The following is a 14,936-nucleotide window of genomic DNA, read 5'->3' as shown; positions in this document are numbered from 1 at the left end:
CCCCTCAAATCATCAAACATCAAACTATTACGCAATGAAATTAATACTAAAAAAATGTAAACATATTTTTATACGAACTTTAAATCTACTAATAACTGGTGACACGTCTTATTATTTTAAACATGTTTTTGTAAACTTCACTGTGATAGAATCAAATTGTGTATGTGTAATGTGCAGTCCTCCTTACCAAGAATGTATTGAGGTGTGCAGTACACCATACAGACAAAATAACTCTTAATAAACGAATTCATGGATATTTCTAAGGCCGTGAATATTGTTCCGACAACCTTACTTTAATCCGAGGTGTTGATTGGTGGAGTTGGCTTGAGCCTAACCTTACACTTCAGTCTTGCTATCTTACATGTCGGAAGAATATCCATAGTGTATTTCTAAACCTTGAATTTCGTAATGCATATTACTTTACACTTCTTTTACTCCAGAAGATTGTAAGTGCAAATGACGTGTTTATTGTGAGGTTATCAGGCATATTATGTTTTGTCAATGTAAGAATATAACTTTATATTGAGATTATAGCACAAATAAAAAACGAAATGAACTGATACGTTTGTTGACGACATATGTGACATCTATTTACAGTAGTAAAAGGGCTGAGACTTCCCGACAAGAGAAAATTGTCCACGAGGCGTAAGTGCTACAGGTTATTCCAATTACCGGAACCCCTCCCCCTGCTTTAATGATGCATCTTGCTTCTTATATATTATCATTATATCAATGAACATATTTATAAGGTTGTTAATGAGTGATTGTGTTTTTTTTTCAACACAGATTGTGACATATTTAGACCTTAAAAATGTTATTAAAGTTTTGATATTTGTTCTGGTTACGAAAGTAGTATATTTATTAATACGGTACATATACCTAATATAATAATCTAAATATATAGCCAAATTAAAAAAAATAGTCACAATATTTCAATGCTTTTTTGTAAAGTAAATGTTCCTTGTAATTTATCATACATAACTGCAAAATAAAACTTCATATTAACCATATCTTGAAAAATAGCCTAGGTGCATGCTATATATATCCAATATTTAAGCCTGTATTCCGAGTGTTGTTTTTTTTTTAATTACAGGCACAAATAACTGTAAAATGCGTTTACAAACGTTTGAATTAATATTATAACAACGAATGTTCTGTACTATCAATTCGTAAACAAGTGCAGGCAGGCTATTCAAATAGTTGTAATTCCTCCCAACTATTGAACACTAATACAGACTGAAGTTATAATAAGAAAGGAGGTTTTCCCATCTTCAAATTACAGACTACAAAACCAAGATCATACATAGCTTTAATAATCCACCCAACATTGTTATGGTAGTTGTTGAAATAACAAACGATGACAGACATTTAACCATTTAACATTTCTTTAAACCTTTAATGAATAGTAAAATCATTAAAAAAAACAAATACAATGCATTCAGGTGCAGATATAGTACGACTTAAACGGTGTCGGTGTCATATACAATTATGATTTGGTGTGATTCTTATACAGAGAACAATGCAGGCCTATATAACTTTCGTAAATGATATATCTATATATAAAGTATGTACACTTCCAAATAATACTGGTATCAGGTGCAAATTATCTCAATGGATCAATAGTTCGCTGGGAAACAAACTATAAACAAAAATCAGTATAAAGGTAATGTTGTTCTCCAGTAGTTTGCTGTGCTTGTTTGTGTTTCTGATATACTGTTTACTTAACTTGAATACTTTAGTAGGTAATTGTAGCTTAGTTCTCACGAGAGCCCTAGTATCCGGATCGGGAGCTAACCGTTAGCACCTGCGTGAGAACACCCGATCGGTTAGCGCTAACCGTTAGCAGTATCCGGATACCGCTAACGGTTAGCAAGCGCTATCGGTTAGCAAGTTGAGCGCGTTTTTATCATCAGCCAATCACACGTACGTGTTTATAATTTCAAATTTCTTTTTGGCCAGTGATTCGATCATTATATTTTTGGTAACCGAATCGGGATTTTCTCGTATGGACGCACGGCAGCTAACGGTTAGCAGGATCCGGATCCTGTTAACCGTTAGCAGCCGTGTGAGAACATAGCCTATGTACTCGACAGTTCGAAACCATGCATTTCTGCAATCGATATAACACTGAATACAGTATCTGGAAGACAGTTCCAAATCTGGTGAAGCTCCTATGAAGAGTTCTCTGTATCGAACGGAGAGAGTGCATGAGTGGGCATAGATGTGCTTGGAGTGGCATGACGCATTTTAAATGGAGGGGGTAGAAATAGAGGGTGAAAATCAGTTGGACATTTACATGTGTGTATTTTGTATTGTTCTTAGCTTTCTGTCAGAGATTTGCTTTGATGTTGAAGTTATATTTAAGTTTGTTTATCGTCGGTATGGATATAATATGTTTAATTCGTTGTAGGTATCATCATCATCATCATCATCATCATCATCATCAATATTCTGCATATTATTTAGGCATGAGAGTAGATCAATAATAATAAGGTCGAGGATTTATTCACCTTTGTTGGTTTTTTTACTATTTGTTGGATTCCATCAGAAGGAGTAGGAGAAAGTGCAGCTCGGTCACCTGAGTCAGTGGACTCGTCAGTCCTGATAATTTACAAAGTCCCCTGCTAACATAACAGATCCGAATGTATTCACCATACTACTGTCGATTAATTCAATCATGACTTTGTTAACACATGTGGTCTACATGGTACAATTAAGAGCAGCTTCTGAGATTGGGGTTTGACGGGGAACTACATCAATTGAACAATTCTTATGGTTGCACCTGGAATCATGAGGTCAGCCCCAAGCTATATAGTGTGCAGTTATGCCACACTCGGACTTAATCTCCGTCTATAAGACAGCAAAGAGAATAATCTGGAACAGCAATCCAGTCAGACCCGTATGGGACAGAAGAAGGAAGGAAACTTTTAACTGTGACAATTGCTGTGCAGGTTCATCGTTGTTGTACCTTCATTTAATTAAATTCTTTGTATAATGAGTTATCCTGAGCATGTTTTGACTAATGTGAAAGTCTGTTAAAGTTATTATATTTACATGATCCTAACAACTCGCTTTTTGGGTACCTGCTGTATACCTTTACTTCCTTTTTTGATATAATTATTAGTTTTATCGCTAATTGGATTGAAGTATAATCTTATATAAGAGGAATATAAAATATTATTTACTTGGAATACCAATAATTAATGAATATATACTAACTGGCATCCTTTTCCCGCTATGCCATGTAACTATATACGATAACTAATTTCCCTAATCAAACCCTTTCCTTTAGTTGGTTCCCGAGGTTACTTCCTTTTTTCACGTTATATTTATTGGAAGGTGATAATACATTAATACTAAGCTTTTCAGTTGTAGAGGAGTGGATAATATTATAACTGTAGGCCTGTAATTAAAAACAATTCTCAACAATTATTTTTTCATTAATGAACACAATTGGTATTTGGCATATTAAATTACAAACCTTTGTGATAATCATTTTATAATGAAACTAAAATCAAAGATCCCGATAATATGGTTCGAATACTTTATTAACTGTTTATTGCAGTGTGTTAGTTGTTTAAAGTGAAGTTATAAGACCTAACTGAAGTTCATAACGATAATACCTGTCCAAGCTTATTTTACGCTATGAAAACTGTGCAGTTTGGTTTTTTTTTATGTAGAACCATAATTCGTAACGTAATTTTCTACTAAATAACATTGGAAACGTTGCTGCAGCGTTGTGTTGTGTTAACATTTTTTCTGACATAACCTGACAACAACGTTCACGAAATTTGTAATAACGTGTTGTTCTTGCTGGGACCCACCAAGTATTGCGGTAAGCGTATATTGACATTAAATTGTTAAAGTATCTGATATGAACACTTGATTGTTGGTTTGGTAGGGATATTGCTGATTTATTCGACTTTAAATGGCACAAGTTACACCTGAGTGTGGACGAGCGAGAAAAGGCCATTACAGTGTACGTAGATTGTATATCTATCGCTAAAGGCAGTTACGAGGGCACATTGAACAGTGACGTCAGTGGATCAGTCAGTATTGGCAAGAATACTGAAGACGAGGAACAAGTGGAGGTATATACTAATTATGCTATTATAAATTTGATTATAAGTTCATTATTTTGTATAAAGATAATATTTCTTATAGTATTGCATAATATACAATGAATTAATAAGCCAGCACATATGTTTTTTTTTTTAAATAAATAACATTTTTTTAAATATTATTAATATAGTGGCGTAACAGCTATGAGCTTTCACTGGCTAAAGACCTTAATAGGGCCTGGGATTTTCATCAGAATTGTTTGCCCCAAATCGACAGTGCCGAACTTTGAGAAAGAATAACGTGTAAACAAAAATTAAATACGCCCCACTGTGCTCTACCGGAACCCCGCCGCCAGGGTTGAAGGCACGTGAAAGCCTTAGTCATGGGCCTCGGGCCTTTTGTTACGCCACTGATGGACATTTTAAACAAAACATATTAAATGATGTGTTTTTTTTAGTTGTTGCTTCAATGGATGATGATGCATTGCAACCCGAAGTTTCACCCAGGAGTAGGAGGACGAGACAACTGCAACGAACTGGTAGACAAGATTCTAACTGTGTGTTTTCTAACTTTAGATTACTTTCTGTAGTTAATGATGTAGTTGGAGGTATAAACTTAATATACCTTCAAGATAACTGACTCATAAATAGTTGAATATCTAAGGTTTATTTAGTAGAATGCTGTGTTTATTCACAGTAGTAGTAGTAGTAGTAGTAGTAGTAGTAGTAGTAGTAGCAGCAATGGCATTCTCACTATTGTTGTAGTTTGTGATGAATTTACAACGCCATACGGTAAAATGTTGTTATAGTGTAATGTATTATCATTCCCTGTTTTAGAATTTGTAGTATTTTAGGCTAAATATTTTAATTAGATGATGAATTAGAGACAGTTATTTACTGGAATGCTGTGTTTTGTATGCAGTAGTAATAGACTTGGCATTGTTTTATATTCAGTCATTTAGTTTATGATGTCTTTCTAAAAGTTTTACAGTAGTCATTTGTTTATATCGCATTCGCACTCCCTATCTTAGAATCTGTTGGTTCCTGTCCTCAATTTTACATCTCAATTTTGAGAAATCAAAATCATTTGAGTAGTTAACTGTAAACCTAGCTACCGTGCAATGACAACTAACATGTCTACCTGAGTATACGTAGTTGGCTGTGACGTTTTAATTAGTAGAATATTAATACTACTTACAGTATTTGGTCTATCCGTTGGTAGGGCTACTTTAAGTTCGACATATACTGAATATTGATTGATATCTTTGTAGGTAGAGCAAAGTGATGAGCCGTGTCCTGACCAATGTCCGGCTGGTCCACCGGTAAGTCTTCTTCTATTAGTGCATATATTTTGATAATGATGAAGACCTAATCTCCATTTTCCCTCTGATCTATGTTGGGACTTCAGTTCTCGTCAGCTAATCGAGGTTCAGCAAATGGGGCCCAGAAATTATATGGATGTGAGACGGTCTGTTGAGGAGCTGGTCTGTGTGGTGATGAATGTCGAGCGTAGTTGGGGAACATTCATCTTACTACATAAATATGATTCATATTCTTTTGATAATCATTTTGTATCAGTGACATAGATTTCCTAAACAAGTGACTGATTCCTGTTGACTTCCCTCAATTCCTGAACTAAGATTCTCCAATGAACGGTGGTACTTTCAATCAGTAATAATATTCAATAACGTATGTTTAACATCAATATTTTGACTTCATTTAGGGGCCTCCTGGTGCACAAGGTTTCAGAGGACCAACAGGCCCATCGGGTGAAAGAGGCGACCCAGGTTTATCTGGCACCCCCGTGAGTAATAGTCACCTTAATTACACGTGCCTAATAAAGTTTATTATATGTTTTGAATGTATTTATTACAAAAAACGCATACAATGATATAAAATACTGTAAATAAATAATAATAATAATAATAATAATAATAATAATAATAATAATAATAATAATAATAATAATAATAATAATAATAACAATGTTTACACATGGTGTAGGCCTACCGAAGGTCTATTGATTTTGTTAATAATAGGTATATTACTCTGCCATTTGCGGACGACGAAAACATCAATCACTGACGAATAATGTTTCTAATATAACCCAATTTATAGGACTTAAGCTTAAATCAGTGAAGTGTAAAAGCCTTTCAGTTAGAAGCGGTAAACTCGACGAATGTGTTTTCTCTCTAAGAGACACTAAATTAAAAACCCTAAAAGATGCTCCTGAGAAATTCCTTGGACGTTTGATATACTTTAGTGGAAAAACTAAGGATACTCTGGATTTTATTATAGACAAACTAATTAGAATTATTAATAATATCAATCTGTCACTAGTTAGGAACAAATTTAAACTTAATACAATATGCTTTGCCTTCATTAAGATACCTTCTTACTGTCCATGAGTTATCCGACTGTCAGCTTCAGCAACTCGACCACATTAACACTAATGCACTGAAAACTTGTCTGGGAATTTCTATTACGGGGGCAACCCCTGCGTTCATCCACAGTCCTGATGACCTTACCATCCCTCGGATCTCCGATATTAACTTGGAGTCTCATAGTCTTGCCTACGCTCGATGTATTCTGAAAGCTGACTGTCGGGTAATCCATGCACCGAAGTGCAAATTGACTAGAGAGAGTACGTGGGTTCGGAAAATGGCAAGAAATGGTTCGAAGCAATGGGAATTGTACCTATCACCCGCAAACCCAGAAGCTGAGGACTCTCCTAAGCAATGGTCTCAAATCAAAGCAGTCATCAACACGCAGTTCTTGAAGATCGTAAGAAATTATGGTCCGATTATATCAAACCCCTTGTTAAGCATGGTGAAGTTCTTAAATTAATTGAACTTGAATCATGCGACTTAACATGGCGATCGGTCATCTACGATATGCCACGGAAAGTCCTCAGCTTCGCGGTTCGAGCCTCAATCGATTTCTTGCCTACAATGAGTGACCTTAAAACCTGGGGTAAACGTACTACCGATATCTGCAAACACTGTGGTAATAGAGCGACTTTGAATCACGTCCTTAACTCATCGTGCAAAGTGTATCTGGATCAGGGTAGATTTACATGGCGTCACAATTCGATCATCCACCGCTTGTTGGCATTCATCAGTGAATGTCGGCTGGCGGGGAAGGTCTCTGAGGACGTTGAGGGTCTTTCTATTGCTGGAGGAACCATTCCACCCGATATACTTTGTACTAACCTTAAGCCAGATATCGTTTTGGTCAATAGGTTTGACAAAAATATTGATATCTTTGAGTTAAGTGTACCTTTTTAACCCAATATTGTTAAAGCTCATATTCATAAATCTGAGAAATATGACCATCTCATTAATGATCTCCAATCAAAATGTTACTGTAGCAAACTGTTTTGCGTCGAAATTGGGTCAAGAGGGCTCATTACTAATGAAAACGCCCAGCGCCTTAAAAGCTTTTTTAAAATCAGCAAAACCAAGATGGTACTCAGAAAGCTTAGTGAATCAGCCCTCATATCCAGTTATATTATCTGGAATTCCAAATAGAGCCCAACCTGGGAGATGAGGTGACTTACACCTGTTGATGAGCTCTCTAGTCCTTTTTAATGAAATCTTTAACATTGGGCCTGGGTCTAATTGTTTTTTAAGAGCGCTTGCTTCTTTTTTAATAGCTTTTCCCCCTTTTATTTCATTTTTTTCTTCTCCCTCTTGTATAGTTTAATGTCTTTAAAACTGTAACCTAGAGCCTTGTTTTTTTTAAATTTATCTTATTATTTTTTTTCTTATACTGAAATTGTATATTCTTAGTATTTTAATCCTTGTATCATTATACATTTTTAAAGATGAATAAAGGATGAACTATTAAAAAATAAAGAACGTAAATATTAGTGCTAACATTAATTGTTGGAACTGTTGTTGGAATTGTTGGAACTGTTGTTATCATTGTTATTTGTTATTTCTTAACAGGGCCCACAAGGTTCCAGAGGACCAAGGGTAAGTATATCATTTTAAAATTTGTTAAAGTTAAGTTTCTTAATATATAGATGACGATAGATATTATACGATCGGTTGATCAGTAGTAGTCCGTTGTTGCTGATAATCATATTATATAATTATATAATGGAACATCAAGTTGTTCCATTATATAATCATATTATATAATGGAACAACTTGATGCTTATAAGTAATTTATTTCCGGGTTTTTTTTTTCATTTCTCTGTGAAAGGGTCCAGCTGGAGCACCTGGAGTCAGAGGAGATACGGTAACATTTAACATTAACTAGTTTTGGCAACACAAACTTCTGCAGAGTGTGTATATACTGTCTCTTATACACATCTAGGGGTTATGACGGAATTAATGGTGTTGATGGAGAAAAGGTAAATTAGAAATTAGAAGAAATTAATGAAAATTGTTTTAACGTACACAACCTTTTAGAATCTCGTTAAAGGCATAATATTTACATTACCGATGCTGAGAGTTAGTGTTCTATTGTCATTTTATTGTCTTACTTAGGTTAACATGTGTTTTATCATACTTTACAGGGTGAAGCTGGTCCACCCGGCGCCCCAGGACAACCAGGAGCCCCAGGTGTTCTCCCAACTATTGACGTAAGATATTTATACATGCATTTGTTGTCATTATTTTCGTAGTATTTCTGTCACTTCTACTATTTTAGACAATTTGTACGTAAGTAAGTATTATGGCAGCCTCATAGATTTGTTTATTATTATTATTATTATTATTATTAATATTATTATTATTAATTACCAATTTGAAATAAATCTGTTGAGGTCATAGTGATCTGGTGTATAGTTTTTTCTAATAGAATGTATTTGGGTCACTATTCACTTTTATTGTTTTTCATCATCATCATCATGCATCATTCGCATCATCATTATCAAAATTATCATCATTACCATCATTATTGATACATTAACTATTATCAATCACTATCAGGCCTATTATTATTATTATTATTATTATTATTGTTATTATTATTATTATTATTATTATTATTATTATTATTATTATTATTATAAATAAAGAGGGATAGAGAACAGTTAAATATAATTAGGTGATTTGAGATGAATTACAGTAATCAAAATGAAAATTAATTTCAAGATTTTTCTTAATTAAAGGAACTGATCCAAACTGGGTTGAAAGGTGACATGGGACCCATTGGTCTTCCGGGATTGAACGGATTGCCGGTAAGATCAACCAACATTCTGTATTGTATGATTATATTTTGGCTAATCCTCCCAACACGCATCATTGAGTATACAGGCATTTATATTTCATTGCTTATTTCTTGTGGAATGCTCCTTCGCATTCTCACATCTCCTCAGTGGCATCAAGGCGAAAATTTTAAGCTGGCCTTAGACTACTAGTTGATCCATTTTTATTGTATTGAAGTCTTTTATTATATTAAATTGTACTTGCATACTTATGGAATAATATATTGATTTAAACATGTTTATTACGGTATTTATTCTATATAGGGTGCAAGAGGAGATCAAGGAATTCAAGGAGCAGAAGGAAAACCAGGAATACCAGTAGGAAGGAAAATTACTTATATAAATGCAAATTTAGTAAAATCCAGAAAAATCTATGAATGGATCTTATAAATTACAAACAGCTTTTTTTGAAACCAATTACTTGTGGAAATAATAAGCAATTAGAATACTTGCTTAGCTTACATTATGTGAAAATTATTAACAAAGGTTAGTAAGATTAATGCAAGAAAAAATATCCTGAGGGCCTGCAAGGCCCAAAGGAATTTTTTGAATGCATTAATCTAAGCTAAGATAAAGCAAGCCATGCATTAATTAAAAATTAGAGCACTGTTAGGGATAGGAAAATAACATTGGGAGTTACAGTGATGACGTCACGATTGACTTATAATACGTATTAGTATTATGTTGTAAGTCAATTATTAATGTTAATGTTAATCTGTGTATTTATTTAAGATGACATAGATTTTGCATATATTTGCTATTTATCTTTTTAAGGGTAAACCGGGCACACCTGGACCAGTAGGATCCAGAGGGCCAGCGGGATTACCAGGGGCAGAAGGGAGACAAGGACCACCGGGACCTCCAGGAAGTGTAGTAAGTTTTGTAAAAAATATATTTTAAAAGTGTGAACATCTTAAAACAATCATGTTGTTCACTTTTGATATACAGTACTTGGATGCAGTTAACCCTCCTCTTCGATACCCTTCTAATTCTCGAGACCGCTTTAATATTCAATCTTAGAAAGCATAACCCATGTAACATATTGTCTCATTATACGGTAGGTTTTTAATGGAATCTCGTGCTTCGTTGTAAAAAAGATTTTTACAATTTATAGATAGATAGCCTAGTGTCCTATGATGATGAATGGGTTAGTATGTCATGCATTTAAATGCTTTGAATTATTATTTATAAATTATTATTAAATATGCTCATTGATATTTAAAATATACTGATCTTTTACCCGCGCGTTGCATAATCTCTTCTAGAAGGAATGGTGTTTTGCCCGTATACGTTCCATCCCAAATACTTTACTTCTAAATATATATAATCGGGTGGCAACGGGCCGGAACCCTTATAATCAATTGTTCTTAATTGTATTGAAATAGATTGGACCAGATGCATTGGCTGCGCTAGCAGAAAACTCGGATGGAGTTCTGACCGTAAGTTTTATCATTGGTCTGCATTATTATTATTAATTGCAATAATTAAAGTAACTAAGTTTAAGTTACATTATAGTTTGTTAGTCCTCTGTAACTATACTGATAATATTTATGTTAACTGTCCACCACGGGGTAATTATCCTATGATTGTTACAGTATATGATCAATTTAGGTCTATACTGAAGCACAGGTACCCTATAGTAAATGAGCTGTTTTGTATTATTATTATATAGAAATTGGCGTAAATAGTTACTTGCCTGTATGCTTTCACAATAGCTCTATGTACAATATTTTACAAAATATCATTAAATTTACTCTTTACAGTAGCACAATATTTGCTACATAGTAAGTATATATAATGAATTACAAGGATTGTTCATGCTTAAATATTTGATTAATCATATTATTTGTTATACTTTTTTTTTTAAAGGGTGTTGCTGGCCCAAGAGGTTATCCAGGTCCACAAGGCCCACAGGTTTGTAATTTACATATAAGTTTGCGCAAGTGATAGGCCTAAAGCTTATATGATATTGTTATCGAAATGATATAATAATAATAATAATATTAATAATAATAATAGAATTTAGAATAATAATAATGATGATAATATTGATGATGATTAACTAGTTGATGTATATAATATAGTATAAACTTCCGCTATTTTTCTACAAATCCCTACAAATAGGGCACAAGATAATAAGCGTGGTGATTCCAAGCGCCAATAGACTAAAAATTCTTAGTATGACGTCACACTATTGATATGCAAACATATTGCTATATATATATATATATATATATATATATGTATATATATATATATATATAATGTATGTAAGAAAATGGAATCAAATGATGTACCAATCTATACCGCTTTCTTGTACTTAGCGTTTTCTTAATCTTTAACAAATGGAATAATTATTCATTTTGTCAGGGTGATCCAGGCCCAATGGGTAATGAAGGAGCTGTAGGTGAAAGAGGTCCAAAGGTAACATTTTGTTTCGTATTTGTTAGTTCTAATTGGAGTGCGATGGCAGAATATAAGCGTTATATCAATTGACTTGAAGTGTGTAGTCACAGTTTGTTCTCTGATTCATGGAGAACATTGTTTTCCTCTTTCTATAGCGCACCGTTGGTTCCATTTACATTATGGGCGTTGCAAGTGAATAGGTAAACTTATGAGTTGGTGACTGTGTTCTGTCACCGCACTCTTACACTACCAACCTTTACAGAAGGCTTGTGTAGTTTTTTTGCATGTAACTGACGTAAATGTAAATAATATTAACAAAATTATCTATGGATTTTGGCAGAAGAATAATTAACTTACTCTCTATGATTAAAATCAATCATCAATAATATTTTTTTTTCTGGAAAAATACATTTGTTTGCAAGGGCATGTGCAAAGAGTACGGTACTATTTACAAATCCATCATCATGCATGTGGTTAATATAGCCTACTTAAGTATTCTGAAATTTGTTACAGGTAATAACATTATACTCCATAATTTTTTTTTCAGTGTAAGAAAATAATAATAACAGATGTAAAATTTGGGCAATATAAAGTTACCCTATATGTCTAGCAGCACACACCTGCAAAATTGTTTGAGTTATTTACCATCCTACGTACAAACACAACATACAATTGTAGTTGTTGCTTGATAAAGAGTCAATTGGGAATAGATAATAGATTTTCTATAAAATCATTGCTGATGGTTATGTTCATGATGTTTCTTTGAATAAGCACATAAAAATACACTTTCAGGGTGACCGTGGACCAAGAGGTTCACAGGGTGAGCAAGGACAGGGTGGCTTGAGGGTAAGTTATTTCACTTAATTTTTAATTATAGTATATCTGTGTTTCATGTTTCATTATATTACACGATATTAACGTGCAGAATAATAATAATAATAATAATAATAATAATAATAATATTGGTGGAATCAGAAGGCGCGTATTGTCATGACCTCTGTGCGCATCACAATGAAAATAAGTTTAAAGATATAAATATCAAAATAATATGTGGCAAAATATACTCCTATTCCTTAAACTAAGTTATGGTTGGCCGTTGACTCTGAAGACCTCATCTGCCCTTTGTTCAGCTGTAGCTTTTTCATGCTGCTCGATGACCATGGCACCCTCACCTCAGCAGCCACTAAGACACATCTGAGAGAGGTTGTCGGATTAGTCGCCGACGCCCCGACTGGATGGGGCTTAGTATCGTGCCCAGGACAGACCTCACTAACTTAAGCTACGCTTGTTAACTATCTTAAGCAACACTTAACTACTTTTGGTAAAAAACTATCCCCGCAGGACACCATCCCGGTATTTCTAGGTTTCGGAGCTGAACACAAATAATACCCGCACGATATCCAATGAGGCGGCAATTTATTCAGATCTCCATGTACACATGTACACCGGTATACAGTATTCATAGAAAACATAGATTTTAATAAACAGTTACTGACATTAATCTTTTTTTTTAAATAATAGTTTTTATCACTCTAATTCCTATTTTCTTGGCGGGAGAGGTTGGCGCAGCGGTTGCACTTTGGCCTCTCAACCTAGAAATCAGGGGTTCGAACATTTGCTGTGCATTTCGCTCGTGTTTTTGGACAAGACACTTTACCTACGTTTGTCTCTCTCCATGAACCCAGGAGTATAAATGGTACGGTACCACCGCGTTCAATACTGGGGAGGAAAACAGCGGTATGGAGAGGAACTGGCCATCGTACCACACAATGCCGAGACTTATTACTACGGGCTAACAGCTCACCCTTGCGTTTAGTAATGAATACTGGCCTACCTTTACTTTTTATTGTTATTTCATTACTGTATCCAATTGGCGTGTTATTTTGGACACAAAAAAATATCTTGTATCTTGTATTGTTATAATGCCTTATCACATTATATTCATTTTATAATTGATTTCGTAAATGTATTACCTTTTAGAATACTTTTTAATAATAATAATAATAATAACGTTTGTGAATTTTATGGAAAGTATTTCATTTTCTTAAATCAAGGGACCGGCAGGAGTACAAGGAGTAAGAGGATCTCGTGGTGATAAAGGAGAAGCGGTAAAATACATATTTTAACTTTTGAAACTAGTCAATATTGTAATAAAGTAGATAGGCCTATTCAGAAATGCAGGCGGGTTTATTCTTGGATCCGCTGCTTGGCTCAGCTGGCTTTCGTGGGAAAATATCTTAGATTAAAAAAAACCATATAAAAACAAAAAAGATTGTACACAGTGACGCATGACATGCAGACATCATTAATTTGTGAAGATGGGTTAGTTTCTGAGAGTACGGAGACCATAGAAGAATAAAATGTTATTCCTCCATGATGAGACCGTGCCTATTTCCGGTGGGATTCCCAGGACTCACAAGAAACTTGGGACCTTGGGACGTCTTTGTAAGCTATGCTAAAACATTTTAAAAGCATAGTATAGTGCTTGCGGGGGGGGGGGTAACTCTATCGATCATAAAATATATTATCATAATTTGATATCATTATTTCATTGGAGATTTAGAATTTTTTTTTCAATCTTTTTTTTTTATAGGGACCAGTTGGAGCCCCTGGACCTCAAGGGCAACCTGGACCTCCAGGACCACAAGTAAGAATTGTATATTTTTACTGAAAATAGTTTACAATAATTAATTATATTAATATTGCATGTACGAAATAGGTTCGTCTCAATATCTTCAACATGCAATGTCACATATTTATTATAACTTGTTGGTTAAAATACTGTATTTTATTTTTGTCTTTAGGGCCTTCAAGGGCCTCGAGGCGAACAGGGTAGCCGTGGTGAACGTGGCTTACAGGTATACGGATATGTCTAACCTATGCTTATTTATGACGACATATAATAATTCAAATTTTAAATTTACAATATGGAGTTTCATCTAATTCTATTAACTTTGTGTGTTATATAAGTAATGCATCGTGTGTATGTAACAGTCTAAAGTGCACTACATCAGCAATAGAAATATCAATCTATGATGCCTATTATTAACACTTCAACAATGTTTTCTTTTTACATCGAACTTATATTCGTATTTTTTTTAATATGTTAAGTATGCCTAAAATGATATTTTTTCATAAATATTTTTTTTCAGGGAAGCGATGGACCAACTGGTCCACCCGGAGTAGCAGGAGCTAAAGGCGATAGGGTATGTTTATATATATATATATATATATATATATATATATATATA

General features: G+C 34.0%; 1 protein-coding gene across 1 annotated transcript in view; it reads left to right on the top strand.

Annotated features, from left to right (window-relative positions):
* LOC117123843 (collagen alpha-2(IX) chain-like) overlaps positions 1-14,936 on the top strand; it is a 31,004-nt gene that overhangs the window by 10,330 nt on the left and 5,738 nt on the right. The window contains exons 6-25 of the mRNA XM_033269868.1: positions 598-645; positions 3,902-4,091; positions 4,520-4,618; positions 5,333-5,383; positions 5,785-5,865; positions 8,012-8,038; positions 8,271-8,306; positions 8,386-8,421; positions 8,587-8,652; positions 9,184-9,252; positions 9,544-9,597; positions 10,054-10,152; positions 10,665-10,718; positions 11,149-11,193; positions 11,650-11,703; positions 12,478-12,531; positions 13,740-13,793; positions 14,279-14,332; positions 14,490-14,543; positions 14,838-14,891. Of these exons, the coding sequence (XP_033125759.1) occupies positions 598-645; positions 3,902-4,091; positions 4,520-4,618; positions 5,333-5,383; positions 5,785-5,865; positions 8,012-8,038; positions 8,271-8,306; positions 8,386-8,421; positions 8,587-8,652; positions 9,184-9,252; positions 9,544-9,597; positions 10,054-10,152; positions 10,665-10,718; positions 11,149-11,193; positions 11,650-11,703; positions 12,478-12,531; positions 13,740-13,793; positions 14,279-14,332; positions 14,490-14,543; positions 14,838-14,891 (1,279 nt within the window). The remainder of the gene's footprint in view (positions 1-597; positions 646-3,901; positions 4,092-4,519; positions 4,619-5,332; positions 5,384-5,784; positions 5,866-8,011; positions 8,039-8,270; positions 8,307-8,385; positions 8,422-8,586; positions 8,653-9,183; positions 9,253-9,543; positions 9,598-10,053; positions 10,153-10,664; positions 10,719-11,148; positions 11,194-11,649; positions 11,704-12,477; positions 12,532-13,739; positions 13,794-14,278; positions 14,333-14,489; positions 14,544-14,837; positions 14,892-14,936) is intronic.

This window comes from Anneissia japonica, unplaced genomic scaffold, assembly GCF_011630105.1.
Source record: "Anneissia japonica isolate Jap-2015-1 unplaced genomic scaffold, ASM1163010v1 scaffold287706_len398110_cov188, whole genome shotgun sequence".
Classification (NCBI taxonomy): Eukaryota; Metazoa; Echinodermata; class Crinoidea; order Comatulida; family Comatulidae; genus Anneissia; species Anneissia japonica.
The sequence above is the reverse complement of the archived record's forward strand: the minus strand, read 5'-3'. Positions and strand labels throughout refer to the sequence as shown.